The following is a 24,100-nucleotide window of genomic DNA, read 5'->3' on the forward strand; positions in this document are numbered from 1 at the left end:
TGTCCATTAAAGACTTTACCTCGATCTCTTGGCTGAACGTGATTCAAAACCAAACATTTCTTTTGAGATGAGATGATTTAAAAGTTCTACTTTTATCTCTTTTATTTACTTTTTGTGCTGTTCTTATCAGCATTTTAGCATTGTCTCAAAGCCTCTGTTCTCCAGCCTCTGTTTGAACAGTTTGTTTAGATAAGTTATCTTTGTGGGCCCATCTCTCCACCCTGTATTCAGGTTGTGCAAGCTTTACTGAGTCGCTGGGCAGGGATTTGGCAGATAATTGCTGGTATTTTTGTTTCTTCAACAAAGAGATTTTTAACTTTGAGGTATTGTTGGAGAATTAAGCCTATGGAGTGCAGTGGTGTAATCTCCTCATGTGGTCAGGACTTGTGCACCATCCAGTAAGGTCAGACGAGCTCCCCAGTCTTTTATTCCAAAGCTCATTTGCAGGCAACATTTTGTAAGATCTGGCAAAGTGCTGAGGGAGAGAGTTTAGGTGGAAATTGATGCTAGCCACGGGGGATTTTGTCCAAAGCTTTTTCCAGGAGTGGTGTGGCTAAATAGATTAAATAGAGAGAAATATTGAGGAAGAGTAATATATTATTATGTTAAAGACTGGTGGTCAAACCAGAAAGGGGTACAATGAAATTAATCTGTGCGTCTTTGTGAAATATTTGGCTCTTGAAGCCTGGTGATATAGTGGCTATACTTGCAGGGTTAGTTGGTGAACTGCTGTAGCCGACCAACAATCGCATAAAGCCGTACCTGATTCTGGCTATTTCATGCAATTCTTCTGTTAAAATCAGAACTACAATCTAGTCTACATTTATTTCAAGAGATGGGTGGTCTGTGTTTCTTATCATGTCTGATCATCCGCTGCTGTCTTAGATAGCCAAGTTGCTGCACCCCGGCTCTACAGCCTCTGCTGCCACAGGCAAGCAGACAGGCCAGTTCCGGCTGATGCTTCACCAGCGGCTTCAAGCTCCATACAGCTGTGTAATCCACTTTAATATGATGCATCTATCTCCGGAGTGATGATGGGAGAGAGTGAGATAGATTGTTGTTTTCTATTGAGGAGATTACATTCAGGAGATGTCTCTCTGTCTCTGTACATTTCAAAAAAGGGCATTTGATAGATTTTCGAGACAAGATGTTGAGTGTTGTGTTTGAGGAATTTTACACAGTAAAGGTTTTTAGGTCGTGAAGGACTTAATAATAAAGGGTGAAGGGCTTTATTTGCTTAAAATACATGATGCACTCAGTATGCTGTAAGGTGCTTTGTTCTGATTTGTCATTTGATCAGCCTACCTGGTGAGCTCACTGACTCACCGAAGTGTTGTCTTTATCCAAACGGCCACGAATATGCAGTGCAATGATACAGTGTATTCTTATTGTCCGTGCATATTTGTGTAAGTGTGTTAGTAGAGTGCTTTCCCAATATTTCTGACAACCTCAGATCTGCCCGTTCTTCCCTCTGGACACACACTCACAGCTGGCTCCTTTTGTCGGCGGCATGTTTCCCCTGCAGCTGGACTAATACATACACACACCACACATAATAGTACAGGAACACATACATCCTGCATGTTGCGCGTACAATCACACACACACACACACACACACACACTTTTTCAATAGCTCTGTATGGGTCGCATGTCCCTGTAGATAAAACGGCTTCAGTTCCTGCTTTCATAGAAGCACATCATCGTGTGTGTGTGTGTGTGTGTGTGTGTGTGTGGTCTATAAAATGTCAGAAAATGGTGAAAAATGTGGATCAGTGTTTCCCAAAGCCCAACATAAGTCCTGAAATGTCTTGTTTTGTCGACAAAGATATTCAGTTTACTGTCATAGCGTCATAGAGTGTAAAAAAAAAGAATCACATTTAAGAAGCTGGAATCAGAATATTAAAAAAATTACTCAAACCGATTAATTGAATATCTCAATAGTTGACGATTAGTTTAATAGTTGACAACTTATTGATTAATCGAATAATCTTGCCGCTGTGTGTGTGTGTGAGAGAGAGAGAGAGAGAGAGAAATAGGGTTGTAGACTATAATACATTGAGGTCACATCCAGCAGGGAATGCTGATATGAAAAGCTTACTCCTCTGTCATTGCACACACACAGAGGGAGCTCTCACTGCTGCTCTGCCGCCGACACCGGCAGCCTTGCAGCACTAGTCTACATTTCAGTGGAGGAGGAAGAAAAATATGGTGATGTCATATGTCTCTCTCTCTCTCTCTCTCTCTCTCTCTCTCTCTCTCTCTCTCTCTCTCTCTCTCTCTCTCTCTCGTCCTCCTGTCAGAGGCTGTGTTGTGAATGTAATGGTGCTTTCTGCTACCCAAGCTACATGAGGTAGGTCCTTCATTCACCTCGCTGCGCTCTCTTGCACATGTGCATGCTGTATCAGCCCCGTTGCCTCCATACGTCTGTGTTTGTGTGGTTAAACTTTGCCTGCACTTGATCACGATAAAAGTCTGTTTATGTTCCTGTGTGAATAATCTCACTCTTGAGGCTTCTTTCGGAGGCTGTTTTCACGCTGTGTATATGCGTGTAGGAAGGCTCCATTAGCAGATGCTAACACATTGAGGTCACATCACACTACAGCCTGATGATGTGTCCTGATACCGGGGTAGCTACTGAGAATTTGTCTGGTGGTGACCGTCGTCAGATTGCTGTCAAAATCCCAACGCTGAGACGAGGACATGATTCATATTTGTCCAGCTACTGCTGGCAGATCACATAGAGATGATGATTTTGATCACAGGAATGTTGTGTGCCGCTGTAACTTCTGTACTTTTTACTTCCTTGTGATGTCCACAGTTCCTTTAAAACGCACAATAATTATAACGATCTTTAGGCGGAATGTGCTAACATCCCATCCTCACATCTTTTCTCTCTTTCCTGTTATGCAAGAGGTATCACACACACAGAAACAGACACATGCTATTGAGCTCGGGCTGTGTGCGTCATACACATTTTCACTGTGCAGCTCTGTAGTGGAGCTGTGGCTCCCTCTGTTCTCTCTGATTTCCCTCTCTGTCTCTGTAGCAGGGATTGTTTTGTGCTGTTCGTTGTGGTCCAACAGTCGGGTAGAAAGCTGAGCAGCCGCAGCGTTTCTCCTATAAAGGGATGGAACACTCCGAGGTCACCACAGTCTCCTTGACACCACAGGAGTTCAGACCTTTTCATCGGGCTCATCAGCATTCCATGCACATGTCGCTATGGTGGATCAGATAAGTGGATGTTAGTGAGCGCTGAGTCACCTTGCATTTAAGCGTAATACAGTTTTGATTTTGCAAGGTGACACACTTACTGCTGGTGCTCCTCATGTCATTCTCCCACAATACAGGATCATATTTTAGGGATATTCCCTATAGAAAGATTCTTTGCATGTGGGAAACTTTGCTGTCAGAGATATTAAAGCATCACAGGAGCACTGTTTTAGTGGCATCAGTTGGTGATCAAACCATGGATGGAAGTGTAGCAGCAGATGCTGTCCTAACAGCTATTATTGAGGATGAGCTGTACAAAGATGAACTAGAAAATTCATTGTAAACATGTTAAAAGACACGTCTAGTGATATTCTATATTTCTCAACATATTTCTCAACACTTTGTCAACATATCCCCCAAAAAGAACAAAACAATGAACAGTTATTGTTTGTGTATCCGAAGCTTGATGTATCTTATTCCTCTGAGCCATAGAGCTTCACTGTTGTCCAAAAAATATTGAAAGCAGTCAACCAATACTGTTGTGACATGTTCCTTTTATTATTGTAAGCACGCACACTGTAGTTTATTTCCGCTCAGTCCCACACACACATCGTGCTGCTGCTGGAAATACTCACTACAGCACCACATGTGTATTAATCTGCGGCTGAAAATAGACACCAGGACATGCGCTTTAACACCTGTTAAAGTAGCATTTTCCAAATACTGCCTTGCCTAGCTGTTTAATGAAATTGTTTGGTCTCTTGGAAAATGATTTTCAACCAATATATCCTTATCAGAACTCTCCCAATATTGATATCAGCATTGGCCTTAAAAATCAGTATTGATTAGGGGTGGGAAAAATAATCGATTCTTAGATGCATCGCGATTCTCTCTAGAACGATTCGATTATCGATTCTGATAAGTTAATAATCGATTATTTATTTTTATTTAACTTTTCTTTTTTTTTTTTTTCTTTTTTTTATGTGTTGATTTGTATTTAAAAGTTACCGTCTCCAGACAAGTACAAATCAGAAAACAGAGTGACTGAAAGAGGATGGGATAATGGACAACAACTTAGAGTTTAGGCAGAAAAAAACACACAAAAATGGCCAAAAGGAAAAACATTTTTTTTGTATATATACACATGATCTAATAAGACATACATAAAATAATTAGGCAAAACACACATAGGCTGTTCATCTACTTTATCTGATTACATCTGACCACCTCATGTTTCATGTTCTAAGAAGCCAATTCTCCACCTTTAGACATGACTGAGCCTCTGACATGGAAGATTACTGAGAGAGAAGGGGACTTTTACAAGCACGTTTAAGGCTTAAGCATGGAACGACTACCAAACAAAAACCTCAGTAGACAAAACCTTTCATTAAAACTTGTGTGTGACAAATACTGTATATGTCAAAATCTAAGCTTTGTCTAGCTGCTTTGTCTAGGAAGTGATTAGCAAACTCTGAGTAGCAAACTCAGATTTATATGTATATTTTTTTAAATCATGCATGGAAATGTACATTAAAAAATTGTTGCATCGATAATCGGTTTAGAATCAAATCGTTGGCCTCTGAATTGGAATCGAATCGTGAGGTGCCAAGAGATTCCCACCCGTAGTATTGATCAGGCTCTACTGACTATTCAGTAAAGCAGAGTACAAAAGATATATGGTTACCAGTGTTGGGAAGGATACTTTCAAAATATATTCTGTTACAGAATACAGAATACATGCCCACAAATGTAATTTGTAACATATTCCGTTACGTTACTCAATCTGAGTAACGTATTCTGAATACTTGGATTACTTCCACATTGAATTGCATTTTATAAGTGTAGGAATGCGGCCATCACATACAGCTTACTAAACAGGCCTATTCTGGTGTGTTCTCTGTTCCAACTGGCTGAATGTGTACCTGAACAAGCAGATAGATTTTTGTATTTGTAGTCCCGAACTGCATACTACAAAAATCTAACCGCAGCCTAAGCTACCATGAGCTAATTTTAGCTAACGTTAGCTAGCATGTCAAACGGGGCTAGTCAGTCTTTCAACGGCTCTGGGGCTTCTAAATCAGCACATAGGAAAATGTAAAGTAGCACGTCAACTAAGCAGGTAGCTACCTGATACAACTATAAAATAGCAAGGTGACCAATAGAACTACAGCAGACGACTACCCCTGGCTAATAAAAAAAAAACATACTTTAAGATGCTTCTTCTGGTTGGAGGTGGAGTAATTTGGATGCTGAAAGGAGGTTGGTTGCTGGCAAGCAGAGGTTGCACTGCACAGTTATATTTGGTTCTCCCTTCTCTTTCTTTAATGTGAAATGCTGTTTGAATTTCCAAGATAGAAACACATTCCTGCCCTGGCTCTGTTGTGCCGGTTCCAGCTCCATCTCTACCTCTATCAGTGATCACACAAATAGCTCATTTTTTCTTCTGGGAAATGGATGGAGTTGCCTTAATTTATTCAGAGAGTGAATCAACTCGTGAAACAGAAGTATCGTCATGTAATCCATTGATTTCAACAATGTAACTGTATTCTAAATACCAACTATTTAAATTGTAACTGTAACGGAGTACAGTTACTCATAATTTGTATTCTGAATACGTAACGCCGGTACATGTATTCCGTTACTCCCCAAAACTGATGGTTACTGACGCATCTGTCATTTTGGGTGCTGAAATGAAATAGATTAGAAATCATGCCCATCCAGCACAAACTGGCATGGTGCAAGTCAGGATTTGAAGGACACCCTTGTCTCTCTTAAAGGTTGGGGCCAACAGTACCTTTATAGAAAGTAGGGAAATAACCCAAAGACTATTTTTCCACATTTCCTTAAATTATTTCTGGTGAGATTTGGCTCAACTGAAGCCAACGCAAGACTTCCGAGTGAGTCAACCATCACCAAAGCATCATAAAAGACTGTTGTCATATTATTTCTGCCTTATGGGTGTACAGTATACACTCTCCAGCCAAACCTTCAGGGTGCTCCCAGATGCTTAATGTGGAGGGGACAGAAATTATGTAAAGGCATCTTTATGAAAATGGGATCTATTCAGGGATGAGATTTAATCTGTGCTACAGGAATGGCTGCCAGATGATATTTTTGCAATGTTGTGAGATCTGCTGGTCTCTATTATGTTTCTAAACCACAGAATTATCTGTAATTGTTTTGTCCTACATTGTGTCTTCATTGAAAGTAATCCTGCTTCTTGCGTGAGTCTCTGAATTCCTACATGACATGTACAGTATCAGATTTCTATAGATTTTTTTCACGGACATTACAATTTCTATGTCGGGGGGGTTAAAAGTGATTTTTATTCTGGTGAAACAGTGCTGGATTCTCTGTGGCCTAGCAAGGCAATCCTTTCCCTCTGCTTACATGGTTGATTAATATTCCTCAGTCCCTGACCTACATGGATTAATTCTGTTTAAAGATGTCTCCCCCTGAGCACAGCACCAAACTGGGACAGGCAGATTCTAATGGACCAAGCGACTTGCGACATTTCCATAGAGAGCATTCTTTTACGTTTTTAAAGTTTGTCCATCAGCCCCTCATTCCTGACAAGCTGACACTTGTAGTATAGTCTCATGTTTGATATGTCTCTACAGGAAATTAAATCCAGCCTGCTTGGGCTATTTTATCTTTAAAAAAACCCAGATGCTAAGTAGATTTCAGAGCTGTTTGTATGTATATGAGCTCAAAGGAGGTGAAGTGGTGGTGGCTGTTTTCCATTGTAATAATTAGCTGTAATTCGTGTTTGTAGAGTGATTTTCACAGAAGATGCACTTTTCTACGTAGGTGTTCAGATTTCCAAAAAAACTTGCCAGGGGCTGTGTTGGTGAGGACATGAAATATGATTCTAGTTTGTGCAATAGATCCATGAGTATGAAGGTTTAGTGAAGTTATCAAATGATAGCCTGCGAACACGCTAAACTAAGACGTTGACCATGGTAAACATCAGCATGTCAGCATTGTCACCGTGAGCTTGTTAGCATGCCGGCATTAGCATTTAGTTCAATGCAATGTTGTGCCAAAGTACAGCCTCACAGAGCCGCTAGTATAGCTTTAGACTTTTGTTAAGCAATAGTATTCAGCCATTCGCCCCCAGGCAGGGCATGTGGTGAGTCCTGCCCTTCCTTCCCATAGTTGGTCCTGTCACGCCCCAGATTGAGCATTGAGTCATCTTGATATTGTAAGTCTTGATAAAACGTAGCCTGAGGCTGAAGTATCTGGCATGTGTGGAGCCAGCACAGGTGTCAAAGAAGCAGACAGTCAGCAATGTATCAGCAAACAGTGGTGATATTTTCGGCTGGTTTGGTGCTATGGGCAACATTCAGAAATAGAATCAAGTCATCTTTTATTATTATATGATATTATTATAGCACATTTCAGCAGGGGATTTCAGCATGTACACAGGATCACAAACTCACGATATATGATATAATATTAAAACACTGCACAGCATCATATCTTTTCCTTTTGAACATCTTGAAAATGAAGCCTTTGCTGTGAGAGATTGCTGTTAGAATCCTAAAAGCTTCGTCATCACTGAGCACAGGTGGAGGCAATAGAGTAGAGACCTTGTTCAGAATGATCAGAGTGGCTGTCAGTCGCTTCAAGGAGTGGTGTTGAAAGAGAGTGTGAATCCTCAGACATTTAAACAGAAATCACCATTGTCTGTTCTTTGGTTTGCTGTTTGAATTGTCTTACTCAAGTGGGGAACATATCAGGGACCAACATGGGACATTGTTTCAGTCTCATGATTTGCTTTTATCAGTCATCTATGAGCATTGTGGCACACACTGTATGTCTCACTTAACCACTAACACATTCCCCAAACACTCAGCAGTGATGGGCCTCTATAGATCTGCCTCTCTGGCTGTCAGAGAGCTGCTTCGCCTTTTGAGAGCCGACAGCAACATCACTACAATCAGCTTAGGCTCCTGAAATGATTGCTGTGCTTGCCCGCCCTTAGGCTGAGCTCTACTGTTAATCCAAAAACAATCAATGCCAAAGTATTTCACTGCTGTAGATCTAAACATACATTTTTCTAGTTCTCATAAGCGTCAAACAGAGCATTTTCTGTTATGTCTTTTTTTTGTAAAACATCCTGATTTAAAAAACAAACTTATATGCATCACATTTTGTTATGTGTAATATTTGTCAAACTACAATTAGTGCAGCCCTAATTGAAAATTGACTCATATTCAAAACTGCTTAAAGTAAAACTTCTAAGATTTATGTACTGTATATATTTATATATTTATATATTATGTATTATATTCCAAGCCAGCATTAAGGCCCAGAGGTACATGACATAAATGACCTTTGAGGGGGTTCAGTTGTACTTAATGCCAGGGATTCTGTGTCGTCACCTGAGCAGAAACATTTTTGCATTGGTTATTGTGGTATTGTCTCATAAATCCACTCAGCCATCATAGCCTTTGTCCCTCAAAATATGCAGCACAAAAAAATGGTGAAAAAGGTTTTGGTTTCTTGTGGCACTGGTTCTGTTCAGCAAGACTGAGATCATGTTCAAGATGTGATGGCTTTTTTTGCTGCCAGAGATGCATATCAACACATCCTATTGTTATTATTATTAGCAGGGTGCGTGGGATTTCCCCCTTTCTTGTCTATATATCCCTGCCTCTGCTGAATTATTTTTATCTCCGGTGGAGACAAAATGTATCCCCCCCTCAAAGTGATCATCACTTCACCAATGGCCCAGACCAGGGGTCTTCAACGTTTTTTAAACCAAGGACACCTTAGCTGAAGAAAAAAAAACAGATCAGGGACCCCCTATTACATATATTGTATATAATCAAGTTGCATATTAAACTGGGCCTATATTAACGTGTAGGGTAACCTAAAGCCTTTATACATACCTTTTTAGTGCATAGAATACGAAGCTATTAAAATAATAATTGTTGACATGATTTTATAAATCATCTTTTTATGTTACACATACATGTAGCACAGTGAATCCTTAGGATAAACCATAGACTGTAAATATTAATATTTACAGTCTATGGGATGAACTGTATCTGTGGATGGCTACCTTAGTGACTACCTTACCTTTAGGCCAGTAAGCCTATCATCAGTGGGGATTATTTCACAAATATGCTGATTTATATTTGCTAATAATATGTTGGAGTCATGTTAAATTGTTTTTAAATTAACAATAATTTGGTGGCCCCCTTTCAGCAACTCTGAGGAACCCTAGGGGGCCCAGACCCCCTGTTGAAGATCTCTGGCCTAGACCATATATTAATTATATACCTAAACTAGAAGTATTTTAAACTAAGTAAAGCGCTGTAACGTGAACAGTCTATAGTGCGATAGAACGATAAAATCAGAGCGGCAGTTGCTAGTTGTATTTGCCGATTATTTTCCATTGAATATTGAAGTTGATAAATAAGTGTTTTGGCATGCCTGGTCGAGTGGCTCTATCTATGGTATTGGAAGGGGGATTTAATTCCTGCATGTTTTGTTTTGTGGTGCATGATCAAACAAAATCTACCCCCCCCCCCACTCTGCTTTCTTCACAAATCGCAACCTGATTATTAGTATTAATGAACTGGAGTATAAATCAGAAAATTTGTGAACTACAAACATCCAAAAGGTTCCCTGCCATCTGTTGGATCTGTGGAGAAACCCCTCAGCCAGTGTTTCCGGCTTTGTTTTGGGGCCACTGCCAAGCCACAAGTTTAGGATTCCCTGTGCGTTTGCCCTCTATCTTTGGCAATGATTCACAGCTCTTAGCTGACAGACTGCTGTGGTCCGGCTGAAACGCATTATGTGCCAGCTTGTGAGTAGGGGCGGAGTGTCAGTAAAGTGTGGGAGAAAGTGAAGACAGTAGAGTCATAGCAGAGACCATTGTTTATTAAGTGAAGCAGAGTCTCCAACATGCCCATGATAAATGATAAAGGATTAATAGATAAAAATTATAGGCAATAATAATAAGACAATAAAATAGCAAGCTAAGAGTCAAGACATTCAATTCAATTCAATTTTATTTATAGTGTCAAATCACAACAGGAGTTCTAGACCACACTCTCACACTATAATTTACAAAGGCCCAACAATTTCCCACGAGCAAGCATTTGGTGTGACGGGCGAAGAAACCTCGGACAGACCCAGGCTCTTGGTGGGCAGCCACCTGCCGCTGCCGGTTTGGGACACAGAGACACTGATACAGATACATGATATGATTCATAACCATTATAGCAGTTGGTATGATGCGCCGTGGCACTTAGAGTAACAATAAAGATAATCTATGACTAGAAATAATAGTAGTTGTAGCAGTGCAGGGCGTCGAGCAGTAACACAGCAGCAGCTGCCAGTGCAGGGCGGGATGACATACTAGCAGCTCCGTGTACTTAGTCACAGCAGTGCTTTGAGCTAAATGCTAACATGCTTACAATGACAATGTTACCATGCTGATAATAACCAGGTATAATGTTTACCATTTAACTAATCTTAGTTTAGGATGTTACCATGCAAACGTTTGCTAATTAGCACCAGACACAAAGTACAGCTGAGGCTCATGGAGAATAGTATTAGTTGTGCACACATTTGGTCATACGCCTAAGTATTAGACAAATAAAACCATTTGTCCTGCTGGTGACATTAGAGGAAAAGTTGAGGGATCCCCAAAGTGATTAGAATTCCTCCCGCGGGGAACTTGAATGTCCGTAACAAAGTTGAATGGCAATTCATCCAGTAGCTTTTGAGACATCTTGAGTCACTCAAAAACAAAAATGTCAGGTCATGTACCCATAAGGGCAGCTGCAAATAAAGGGCAACTTCAGAGCTAATGTGTATTTAGTCATCCAAAAAAATAGACTGCAGCAAAGGCTGAAGCATATGTTGCACTGAGAGAGTCTCTCTGGATAAGACTGTCAACTAACTACAAAAAAATGAACCATCTCTAGACCCAGAGATAAGATATGTAGCTGCCCCAGAGGGACACTCAGTTGTTATTGCTACAACTTCAGAGACCGTATAATATCAGTAAAAGTTGACAAAGAATGAAACGGAACATGTTCTACCTCCCTTTACACTGCTACAAAACATTCCATGTATTCATTTTTGTGTTGTTTTCACACCTCAGCTGTGTGGCTGCTGCTCCAGGCTGCGTCACGGACTGATTGCTGAAGCCAGTTTTGAGAAAGAGTGGAAAGCATCTGTCTCAGCGTGACGGGTCCTTGAGAGTCGGGGCCAGATGAAGTGTGTGTGCTGGCTGGAACCAAGAGGCTGTTGGAGCGCTGGAGCGTTACATTAGTAGAATGACTGGTGGTGGAGGGGGGAGGGGGGGGGGGGGGGGATTTGGTGACCTTCTCTTTGTCAGGATGTCCTTCTGTCCTCTGTCTGATATGGGCCCTTTCACAGCAGCCATTTTGACATGTTGTCATCGCAGGGCAAACACAGGGGATTTAGACAGGTTAATTATGGTCCCAGTCCAGTGAGCAGGGCCTGCATGCTAGCTCATACCAGGGCCCTGGCCCACCTAAATGGAACATGGCCCGAATTAGTGTTATTGATTACACCTGTATTTGCCCTGCAATAACATGTGAAAATGGCTGCTTTAAAAAGGGCCTATTAGGCACTATTTAGCTGTGTTCGAAACCATTCCCTATCACGGAAATAGTGCACTAGGCCTATATATTGCGTTCGCCATTTTGTAGTGTCGTTCGAATTCTCCGCTGTTAATTTCATTCACTATATAGTCCACTATAAAATACCCCCAATGCACAGCTAATTTGAGTGTACATACGGTGTACCCTACATTTTACTCCTGTATACCACAATGCAACGTGTCCGTGTTTTCCCGGAGGAGAAGAAGAAGCAGAAGTCACCGCGAAAACTGAAAAGGAAAAATGGAGCTGACTTTCGTCTCTAACCAGTTGAAATGTAACATATAACATTTATACAACCTTTTACTTTCTTCCTGGGTGCTCGGTTTGTTTCAGGGACGTATTAGAAGTATTTTTGTTTCGGTTTGTCAAATGATGCTGGATGCGCCCGCCTCCGTCACACGAGCAACGGGCGCATCTCCAGACGCACGTCACACAACGATGTGGTTTCAGTGAGTGTCCGAAATCTCGTTTGGTCGTTCCCTATATAGTTCACTATTTAATAAACACTATATAGGGAATAGTGAGTTAATGAATGAGGGACGGTTTCGAACACAGCTTTTGTCTCTCAAGAGTCTCCTAAAGCGGCTTCCTTCCTGGTACCTTCCTTCTCCTACCTTCTTGGCACCTCTCTAAGAGAACTTGTGATACTTATACTGGGAAAAGCTGCCTACCTGTTTCCTAAATGCTACTATAAACAAAACATCACAGACAGAAGCAAATATACCACATAAACATGATGTGTAGAATAGAATTTCATAGAAACACTGTAATGATTTGAACCTCAACAGAATTTTCTTGACTGTCGTAGAATCCTGCTTTCACAGTGCTGGTTCTCAGTACAATACCACCGCAGTGTGCTCTTATTCTCTAGAATCATCTGAATCCCTACACCCCACTTTCTTTTATCACTTGTCTGTGGCTTTCATGATGATTCGAACTTGAAAGAACATTTTCCATGTGCCCATAAGGCATTTATGGCGTGAGATTCTCGTGATCAAATTGCTGGCCTCAGTGCAGTGGATAAAGACAAGCTGGGGCAAACCAAATTATATATTTTTAAAGGTGCAGTAGGTAAGACTTATAAAACTAACTTTCTGTCATATTTGCTGAAACTGACCCTATGTTCCAGTAGAACTACATGAAGCAGATCATTTAATAAAAATCCAGCTCCTCTGGCACTACCTACAGCCTGTAGTGCGATTTGCAAAAATCCACCGCTCCCTGTTCAGATGCACCAATCAGGGCCAGGGGGGTGTCTAACTGCATGTCAGTCATTGCTCATGCACACACATTAATTCTCCATTGTGGGGGGAGGGGCTTAGGAGACCGTTTTGGGCTTTAGCGGAAAGGGGGGAGGGGCTGAGAAGTTGTTGATGGTCACATTTTGGCTAAGTCCTGGATCTTCACAATCCTACCTACAGCACCTTTTAACTTTTATTTATTTAGGAAAGCTTTTTTTCATCACTGCTTTGTTCACAATTTCCCACTAAATCCAAAGTCATCTACTCAAGGCCACTGAGTGCACCTGAAGCATTTTACCGCCATGTTCCAATGGTAAAAGCTATACCAACTCTCACCCTGTGCTAAGTCACCTTCCAAGTAGCTTCTTTATTAATGCATGAGTCACAGTGTTTAAGTTTCTACAGCTCAATTACTAATTGAGCCAACTTAACACATTTTGCTCCCGTTTACAACATATGACAAGGAGAGGACAGAGTTTTGTTTCTTCCTACAATCCTTGTATCTGCAGTGTCAACCCTTAAGTCATAGTATTTTCTCCAGTGGCCTCCTGTGGATACATAGGCCCTGATAAGGTGTAATCTCAGTTGGGACCACAGGGTTCATACCTTTCAAATATCCACACAAAACACAGCAATCAGCATTAGTGGCTGCCTCCTATAATCTTAAAAGCATTTTTAGGACAACCACGTGTTGGCAGGCAGCTGCTCCTCACAAAATAATCTCCCCGAAAGCATAGAGTGTAATTAACAGATGGTCCCACTTGTTCATGAACTCATGTTGAGGGTTTAGTGTAGTGTTAGTTTTAGTGGCGTTACAGTTGTGGACAGTGGGGTTAGGCCACGGATCACAGAAAATGCTTTTAAGCAGTTGTTTGTGTGTGTTTGTTGTTTCTCTGTGCGTTAGAGATTGTGTGTGTTATATGTTCTCGATATCCCTTTGTTATCCCCTCTTGGTTAATGGTTTTGCTACTCGTTATTACTTGAAAAGCTAATCCAGTCAGAACTTTGTTTTAGAACTTGGACCAGGTCTGGGTTATGCTCGCACTACTCAATATTTTTGTCTTTTGATTACTTGTTTGGAGTGTAGTGGAGTGGTTATTGCATATGGAATGGATTGAATCCATGGTATTTAAGAGCATGATAATATAAATGTCTTTCTGTGTGTGCGCAAAGGCTTGTGTCTTTTTCTTGTGTCCCACCGCTGCTTTGATTTGTCATCGTGTTTTATTAGATAAGTGGCTTTTCTTTTGATCTGCAGAGTCTAGTGTTTTCACATCTGAGTGTGCTAACAGCAAATGAGCAGGTAGGGATTACATCTGAGTTAGAGGATATGAACAGCTGAGTCAAAGACATACCTGCTCTGAACTTTTCATGTAGCATCATACCCATCATATACAAGGAGTAGTAGGGTCAAATTACTATAGATTTATTAAATAACCTACAGCAGGTACCCTCACTAATGTAGCCTTGGGTAACTCCCCAGCGGGTCAGTGGAGCGATGACAGAAATGAGGGTGCTTCTGTATTGGAAAACCACTAGTCCAGCCTGTTTGTTCTGTAATGTGAAAGATAAGTATGCGTGATGTTGCAAATAAGTCCAATCTTGCAAACTAGCCATCCCACATGAGGTTAAAGTGCACTTTAAAAAATCTGTGCTTTTCCAAGCCAGAACTGCTTTCAAAACAACTGAGGGGACTGCATTTTGAACATATTGTACTTAGAACCTACACATACAAAGTGAAAGAAATTACACCTACGTTGCAATGTTGTCCTGTTTTGGTAACACATTGCTCCCCCCTCTGAACAGATATGCAGTCGTCAGAGCAGCGCTGACAGGCCAGACTCTGGTTTAACACAACCATGGAGTCCTCCTCGGAGTCCCAGCAGGAGCCTGAGAAAACTTTGGTGAGTCAACGTACCGTACTTGCATATCTACGTAGTCCCACATGCAGAAGATATTCAACAACCTGCTATTCCAAAATGGGAATTGGGAAAGAATTAGCGATAAATAAATAAAAATGTGATGGTGCTTTTAAAGGATTATAGGTTACTTATGTGCTTGTAACTGCTATCTTTTTTCAAGGTTCTGACTGATGAACTCAGGGTAGAAAATATGTATTGAACATTTTGGAATGAAACTCTACTACTCAGACCTCATACCACTCAAAGCAAACACTTTATTCTGTAGTCTTCAAGAAAGTAATCTTAAATCCACCCACCCTGCCTCATTGCCTCTCCTTAGTCGCTGATAATTGTTCCTGATAATTGGTGGTCTTCACTCAACCTCCTAATATAGTCTTAAGTAGGAGAGGGTTCTTGTTTCCTGCCAGCATCAGCGATGGGACATTTGCGTGTGCGTGCGTGCGTGTGCGCCAATAGATAGACAAGACAGCTACAGCCACTTTGGCTGCAGATGATTAAGGTCATGTTTTTTTCGACGCCCTCTTTCATAGCAACAGCAATGGTCATGAAACTGAAAATGATAAGGACATATTCATCCACAGTTCTTGTTCTTTGTTCTGCACTACAATGTACAGTTATCGCAACTTCCTGTTTGGTGTTGCAGGATGACAGTGCTGCTCTGATGACCCACTGTTCTAGATTTAAGAAGAGATGTGATATACTGAGTAGAAGGCATTTATTATGAAACATGCTAAGGGCAAAGCACAATGATAATAAGTTCTGTAACTTGCTAATAGGATTCAAGGTGCTGCTTTTGCTTGATTCTTTGTGGAGAAACCTTTTACAGATCTGTTGATTAAATCAACTAATTGATTAGTCGAAAAAATAGTATCAGTGTTAGTCAAGTCAAGAATTTCTTTAATCAAGGACAGCCCTACTTGCTGAATAGTCTTAAAAACTAACATGAAAAAGAATCGTGATAAGATCGTGGGTCATGATCGTGCCGTGATAGGAAGGTCAGGAAGGTATGAATAAATAGATACCGCCGTAGCCTACTATCCTCAATTATTGTCTTATACATGAAGGTTTGCATATTGTAATGTGACCGAGCAGGGATGGGAACGAGTGGCACCTTCAGTCAGCACGTACACATTCAAACACCCACACATAAAATACCACTTCCCTCCTCTCAGCTCTCAGGATTGTGATTCTGCCCTTTCAGTTCACCTTAATCATAATCCTCCATAGCCATTTTTGCAGTGAGCAGGAGGCCAATTATAATTGCAGATAACTGGGGAGATAACAGTGCTGGCCATCTCTCCCACGGGCCTCCACAGACGATGACACACAATGGGATTGTATGGGAGCAGAGCTAAAAGCCCCTTTCTACTTCTTTAAGTCTTGGTTAGAGTGGGAGTGAATTTTAATAACACTCAATATCTGTTAGTAGTGCAAGCTAATTTCTCACCCCACCTTCTCCGGAGCCTATTTTAGTGTCTGCAAAATTAAACTGCCAATGCATAAATTGGTTTGAAAGCCATGTCGTTGTATTTACTGTTTCTTTTCAATGCTTTCTTTTTGATTGGATTGAATTTGATGAATGGATACCTCTCTACGATTTAGCAGTAAACCTTCTTTGTGGGGGCTCGGGGGCATTGTGTAATCACTTGATCACACATTGTAAGGGGACTGCAGTGCCAGGATGGTGTGAGACTTCGGCTATGGGACGTATTGTGTAGCTGGCATATCCTGCTATTTGCTAAAAGGACCTGTTGGTAGAGAGGATGGCTCCCAACACGCTCTGATATCCTCACAGTCAGGGGACGCTTCAGGAAGGTTTAAGGCTGCCAGCCCTCCCTCCTGTGTGAAACACCCACTCCATCCACCATTCAGTCTGTTGTCATTTGCATTGTACATACTGTAATGAAAGAGCTGGTGGCCTGCTGTTCAGAATAGACAGAAGTGAAAAGGCACACAGACCGCCATTATGCACTTGAACAATGGATTTGAAGTAGCTTAGATGTAAGAGAACAGGATCTGTGACACTGACTAAAAGGATTTGAGCAGATGAAATGAATGAGAAAAAACTTTTTATCGTCGGTGGGTGTTGAATTGCCCTTTGGCCTCCACATTTGTTCCAGAGGTGCTTTACAGGTTTCAACAGTACAAGACTAGTTGTGCTGAGAAGCTCCCAGGTGTAAATGCATTGTTGGGAAAAGAGATATGCGTAATTTTTAGTCAAAAATGGGTTTTTAGAAATGTAGTCATTGCAGTCTTGCAGGAGCAACATACCTACCATTCCCATCTGATGCAACTACTGTACAACACGTGCCATCAACCAGTTTGCATCAAACATAATTAGGCCCATAATACGTCCAGAAGGCTCATGATTGAGTCAAGAACTCTTCTTTCAACACTGATCAGTTCTCTATAATAGTACAGTACAATACATCTATAGTGTTCTTACATTCTCACTACAAGATAGTACAGAAGTTGAATTTGAGCCCTTTATGAATTAGAGAAAAAGTAGAGAATTGCAAGTGTGCATCTTTTCTTGTTTTACTGCACATAAAGACCTATATTGACAGTCTGGAGGCCAAGATTACTTTCATAATAAAAATCGACAAATGGTGTAATGGACTCTTTAATGCGGGCCAGGAAGCCCTGCCCTGCTCAATAAATTATCAAGATGAAAATCTTAACCGATATGAAGGATTAATGGGTCTAAGGTTTGACTAGATTCATAGGAGTCAAGTGTATTCAAAGAGCACTTTTAGCCACACAATAGCGTTGTGGTTCTAGGGATGGCATTGACGGTCTGTTGGTCCACCACTTCAGTCCAGACTAAAATATCTCAACAGCTAGCCTATTGGATAGATTGGATTGGATGAAATTTGTTGCACACATTCATGGTGCCCAGACGATGAATCCTATTGACTATGACAAAGCATTATGCTTTTGATAGAAAACTTGATATTTACCATGTCATAGATACAAAGACTAATGGTATCAGACATAATGAAAGCAATGCAGGAAAGCTATGTCTGGTTTTCCCCGGGTATCAACAAAATTAAAAAACAGTGCCCCACAAATGCAAGATGCAATGCCAATAGCTATCCACATGCAAGTTTTAATATCACTGTATTGATTCATTTTGATTCTGCTGTTACAAAAAAATGTCTAACTGACAGAGACAGGGTCTTTGTTCTTCAACATGCAGTACCACATAATGTGACAGGAATAAGCTACAGGAGGCTGCGGGAAGCCAGAGGTGAAGATTGGCTTCAGGCTGCTTCTGCGCATCAGTGGTCGGACTCAGGGTGCTGTTGACAGAACCAAGCTGACAGCCTGGGCTGATGAGACAAATTCTCACCGCTTAAGTAAATGTGTTAAAGTAAGGAAAAGCAAGCTTATTCTCCATGGCTTTAGCTTGGCCTCAGATGCTGAAAAACTGCAAGTTTGATAATATACAGTAACTTTCAAAAGACTTGACAAAGTGAACTTCAGATGATGTGGGGGGAGTTGCAGATATTTAGGATTTAACCAAGTGTGATGGAGAAACTTGAGTGTGTCTTGAGGGCGTCTTCTGCCAAGATTTGTTCAGTGACAGAAAAATCTGTCTTAGTCGAGGTGGTGGGTGGGCTATTGATTTGAGGGCAGTTATCAAGACAGTATGGATTTATTAACACTGAGAATGTAAAAGGCTGGGGCATGCAGCATCACCTAGATTGGATAATTATTATATCCATTAAAGTATTGTACTGTAGGGCCCTGTAGGAACACATTTAGCTCTCTGTTTTTTGCTGGTGTGAATTGATAACTGCACACATGAACTGTCACACACACATGCCTCTTGGAGTATCCAGTTTCTTTGGCTTGAGGAGGGTAATATATTGTGTGTCACATCACTGGCAGCAATTATGATGAAGTATGTCTTCTGCTGGCTTCAATACTGAGAAGAGGGAGGAGTGGCAACCACGCTCGCAATCATGTGTGGCTTCATGTTTACAGTACGTGTCCTCTTTTACAAATGTATCCCGTAGCTGATATGCACGGACCCTGTAAACAATCCTATAGAGTAGTGCCCATTGTTGAGGTCATTCAAACATTCTTAAATATATCCTCTGTTTAGTACAAAGTATACCGAATCATATATACTATAGGAGCTGTAGAATAATGTACTTTTTGTGATGTTTTTCTTCCTAGGGATGGAAGAAAAGTGCAGCAAGTATGCTACAGTCTAAAACTAGCGACCTAAGGTGCTATCAATCTGCATAGAAGATGACTCCATCTAGCTCAGTGAATCAAACTTGCACACTAGGTTACTAATGGTAAAAGCAATGCCTCTTAGATCACAGTCCCCACTGGCGTTTAATCAAATATTAACGTTACTAATGCGCATAAGCACATTAGTTTACGGGGTGTGTCTAATTGCTGGGGAGTGTGTTAGTACTAGCAGTCTGCATGCTTTATTGGATGGTGATGTTGTTTTGTTTGTGGTGTTTCCCATCTTTGCTGGCACATGTTTTTTTGGCTTGTTAACAGTATGTTTAAGTTTAAGTTTATTTCATTTATATAGCACTTTAAAAGCAAACAAGTTTGCACCAAAGTGCTTCACAAAGATGAAAACATATGTATACAAGCATAAAACACACACATAGATATAGAAAACCGATTAATCACAGTTAAAATTAAAAGCCAGAGAATAAAAGTGCGTCTTAAGGTGCGTCCTAAAAACATCAACAGACTCAGCCTGTCTAATGGCTCCTGGCAGGCTATTCAAGAGCCGAGGAGCCACCACAGAAAAGGCCCTATGGCCCTGGTATGGTGCGGAAGTCAGGTTATGTTGATGACTTGATTATGGGAATTGAGAGGTAGGTAGATTGTAGAGTGTATCGTCTGCGTAGCAATGAAAAGAGATGTTATGGGTTTGGATGATTCTTCCCAATGGGAGCATGTAAAGACAGAAGAGAAGTGGACCTAAAACTGAGCCTTGTGGAACCCCATATACAATATTTGCGGGTGAGGAGAATGAGCTGCCAGGGGAAACAGTGAACTGTCTGTTTGAAATGTATGATTTGAACCAATCGATGGTGGACCCAGAAATGCCAACCCATTGTGACATCTTGTTTCAACATCATTCTCCATATACCTAATGTGGGTATGTGACTCTCCAGTTTTGTATAGGCGTTCTAAAGTAGGGGAAGTTTTGAGCCACTAAATCGGTTTATTAAAAAAAAAATCGCCCTTTTAAAAAGATGATGTAAAAGCAAGTTACTGTTAGGGTTTTTTGTGCTGCTGCCACAGCCACTTCCATAAATTAGTGCTTTGTTATAACTTCTTATTTGAGAAGACATTGTCAAAGTCACAGACTGAATCACACTCAGCAGGAGTTTCCTGCCAGCAGCTGAGCTCTTTAGTCTAATTAAAATGGCCAGTGTTCCATTGCAAATGAGGTTTACATTTCTGAATGTGATGGATGCAGTTTGTTTGTTTAACTTAAGTGTCCTTGAAGGGAAGTTTTGGTTACTTCCTTTGCCACCGCAGTACAGTTCAAGGAACAGGCCTTTTTTTTTGTCAAGATGTAATAGTTTCTCAGATTAAACTTCATCATGTAAATCATTGTCATCTATCTCAGTACACATAGATTGCAACTGTTCCTTTGTGGGCCTGTTAAGAAAAAAAACTTGAAACTTGAAAGAGTAGCTACTGCATCTTCAAAATACTTCACACTCTTGTTCACGCTCTTTTTTTAGCTCCACGCTCCTTTAGGTCATAAAACTTGATTAATTCACATCTAGTAACTACATAAGCGGCCTAATTCAACCAATCCTTGACTGTAACCTGAAAATGTTGTAGTTATTGATGGCATTTTAACATTTTGATGAGCAGGTCCGGCTGGTACTTGTACCACTCTCATATCTGTCCATGCAAAGCTACAGCCAGCAGCCGTTCAGCTTAGCTTAGCATAAAGACTGAAAGCAGGGGTAAACTGCTAGCCTGGCTCTGAAATGTTGGAGGTAAATCCACTCACTAGCACCTTTCATTAACACACTATGGGCCCTATCTTGCACCCGGTGCTGGCAGCGCAAAGCTCGACGCAAGTGTCTTTGCTAGTTTAAGACCGACGCAGTTGTCAATTTCCCGTCCAGTGCCCACGTCGTTTAAATAGCAAATGCACCTGCGCCCATCTTTGCGCCCATGGGCGTGCTGGTCTTACAGGGAGGTGTGTTCAGGTGCATTCTTGACATATTGCTATCTTGAGGCAGTGGAAAGTTATCGCGCCATTGACGCTTCACGCACGAGCAGAAAAAAATCTCTCCTTCCTGCTCAGCAAATCCGCCATCATAATAGCAATACGCCAAGGTCCAAACGCACCTGGCTTTTAAAGGGAAAGGGAGATGACACTCTGGTTGGTTTATTGCATGTTAAGCCCACAACACACCTATGAATTATTGAAGACACTAAGTACAACCCTTTTGAACCATGCACCTAGCGTACGGACCCTTTTTCCACCGTTAAACTAGAAAAAGTGGATTTGTACACGCCCTAAACGCACCTGCGCCAGGCGCTTCACGCCGTGCGCTTAGATCGTTAAAATAGGGCCCTATATCTTTTTTGTTTAATCCATACAAAAAAGTATAAAAACAACACATTGGGGTTTCATGGGGGGTTGTGTGCCTATTTCTTGGCCAGGCCTAGTCACTTCCTGGAGTGTAGTCTGGTCGCCAAGAAATAGCTCAGCACATCCTTAAAAGAATTTACCTGGCAACAGAACAGACACATTCACATATCGACTAGAAAACAAAAAATATGCCAAAGTAGACGGTGGCTTTGAAGTGACTTGGCCAGGGACATTAGGGAACAACACCGGTGACAGGTTGAGTTTTCACGCTATCTTAAGTTTTTTTCACAGAACATTTACAGTCACACTGCGAGTTATCGAGTTCTAATCATATTTTTCAAGAGCCTGGGTCTGTCCGAGGTTTCTCCCTAAAAGGAAGTTTTTTTTCACCACTCGAGGTTTCTGCGTAAAAGGGAGTTTTTCCTCGCCACTGCACTAAATGCTTGCTCTTGGGGGAATTACGGGAATTACCCGAATTGTTGGGTCTTTATAAATTATAGTGTGGTCTTGATTGATACTATAAATAAAATAAAATTGAATTGAATTTCAAGCAATCGGGTTACAAATTCGGTGAGAACCGCAGCAGGCTGCTGTCATGTCATTTCTGAGAGCAGCAATGTTTAACTTCTTGTAAAGCTTGTACTGCTTTACCATCACCCACCCTTTTCATCCTAATTGCAGACAAAAATGTTCTGTTGTGAAAGTAAACAAAGCAGAGCTCAGTTTCACCTTGCCTGAGGAGACCACATGTGTTTGTTGATGACCAACCATTTGGCTGAATCTGGTTTTGCAGATAATTTACTCTAATAGAAGAAAAAACTAAAATCAAATGGAATCCAGTGTCTAGTAGCTAGAAACGACCTTTGGTTAATGCATCTGTAAGAAACTCTTCAACATATGTGCATTACATATGGCATTGTATCTTTAAACGCCCCCCCCGCTCTGTAGTGTGTGGCAAACAGTTAAGTCGGTTAATAGAAACAGCAGCACAGGAGAGTGCATTAAAGCTTGCAATATTGGGCCCATAACAAGGTCACAGGGTGTCTGCGTCGTCCTCCGGGGTGATTTTCCATGATGGTCTGGGAGATTGGGTCGGCCGCTTTGGTTTATTGGTGCAGAAGGGCCTCGGCCAACAAGAGCACGAGGAGGAGCCGGGTGGTTACAGTAGCTCTGCTCGAGGGTGTACCCAGAGCTCTGACTTGCACTAATAACGGCTTCAGTACACCAGATTGTGATTGTGGCTTTTAGTTCAGCCCTTTATAAACAGCGACAGCCCACTTCCTTGTTTGTGGTTGTGTGGTGTTTTGCTGGTTTGTGTGTCAGATAATGTTTGTCAGAAAAAAACATGTTTAAGAGTTGCATTGTAGTCAAAATGCATGATGGAAGCAATATATATAGAGAAAGAAGTAGATGAAGGAAAATGAAGGATGGAAAAGCTGAGGAAGAATGAACAAATGATAGTGATGTAACAAATTTACAGATTAGAACAGTTACTAGTAGAAGAGGAAGAAGAGGAAAGTACTAATCAGAGAGAGAGAGAGAGAGAGAGAGAGACTCTTGTATTCTCTCACATGCTCGTTCTCTCTGCCTTGTCTCCTCCCTTTAGTGTGTGTGTGTGTGTGTGTGGGAGAGACAGGGCTGAGCTCAGTGGCTTGTCGTACCAGGTTTAGTCTGACCAAGAAGCTGTAGCAGCGGCAAGCTCTCCTCCCTCGGCTGACTGACATACGGTACGCATTTCCTCTCTTTCTGTAAGTGAACCTTAACACTGTCAAAACGGGAAACAGGAGTGGGCGGATTAGAGTGCATTTCAGACCGAGTGTGAATTTGAAGAATTTTGTTCTGCAATAGGATGTAAACATGTTCAAAAAACTGACAATCAGCCTTAGAAAATAATTTGGCATGTGGTGTTGCCATAAAAGGGAGCTTTTAAAGCTTCAGGCTTGTCTTTGGGATAAGGTTTCACACTTGTACACAGAGGCTACTGTGTTGTTTCCACTCCAGCTTGTTGTTTGCTCAGTATGTTGTCACTGAATGAAGGCCAACACTCACTGCCACACTTTTGCTCAAGAGCTTCATGTACAGTATACCTAATGGAGAGCACACTGCTTCTATTAGCATGGTGGAGATAGTAGCTTGGCAAACTCTTGCTTAAGAGTCCTTTTTCAGAGAGATCCTTGAATGTGTCTGAACGGGTTGGACTGCTGCAGGCTGATAGCCAAACCATGGCTCTAATCAAGGCTAATGGCAGAGAGGGGAGGTCCGTCTCTGGTTGCTTGCAACCGAGGAAGGAGCAAAATCAAGTACATTATAGAAACACGATAGCTGCTTAATGCAGCGCTCTCAAGTCCAGTTTAAAACCCAGTGAAGCTTTTAAGTACAACACTTCTTTTTTTTATCATATACATTAACAGCAAAAATGCTAAACAAGATTCCTAATTGCTACCTAAACGTCTGACCATGTGTGTAGCTC

At 41.3% G+C, this 24,100-nt stretch overlaps 1 protein-coding gene across 12 annotated transcripts in view; it reads left to right on the forward strand.

The window, feature by feature from the left end:
• Nucleotides 1–24,100, forward strand: part of osbpl8 (oxysterol binding protein-like 8) — a 94,657-nt gene that overhangs the window by 7,928 nt on the left and 62,629 nt on the right. For 6 of the 12 annotated variants that reach the window (XM_035996067.1, XM_035996071.1, XM_035996070.1 and 3 more), the window contains exon 2: nt 14,911–15,008. In XM_035996067.1, the coding sequence (XP_035851960.1) occupies nt 14,964–15,008 (45 nt within the window). In that variant the 5' untranslated portion in view covers nt 14,911–14,963. Of the gene's footprint in view, nt 1–2,302; nt 2,353–14,910; nt 15,009–23,220; nt 23,379–24,100 lie in introns of those variants that run through there. The other 6 variants (XM_035996068.1, XM_035996076.1, XM_035996074.1 and 3 more) reach the window with 5 other exon arrangements.

This window comes from Sander lucioperca, chromosome 20, assembly GCF_008315115.2.
Source record: "Sander lucioperca isolate FBNREF2018 chromosome 20, SLUC_FBN_1.2, whole genome shotgun sequence".
Classification (NCBI taxonomy): Eukaryota; Metazoa; Chordata; class Actinopteri; order Perciformes; family Percidae; genus Sander; species Sander lucioperca.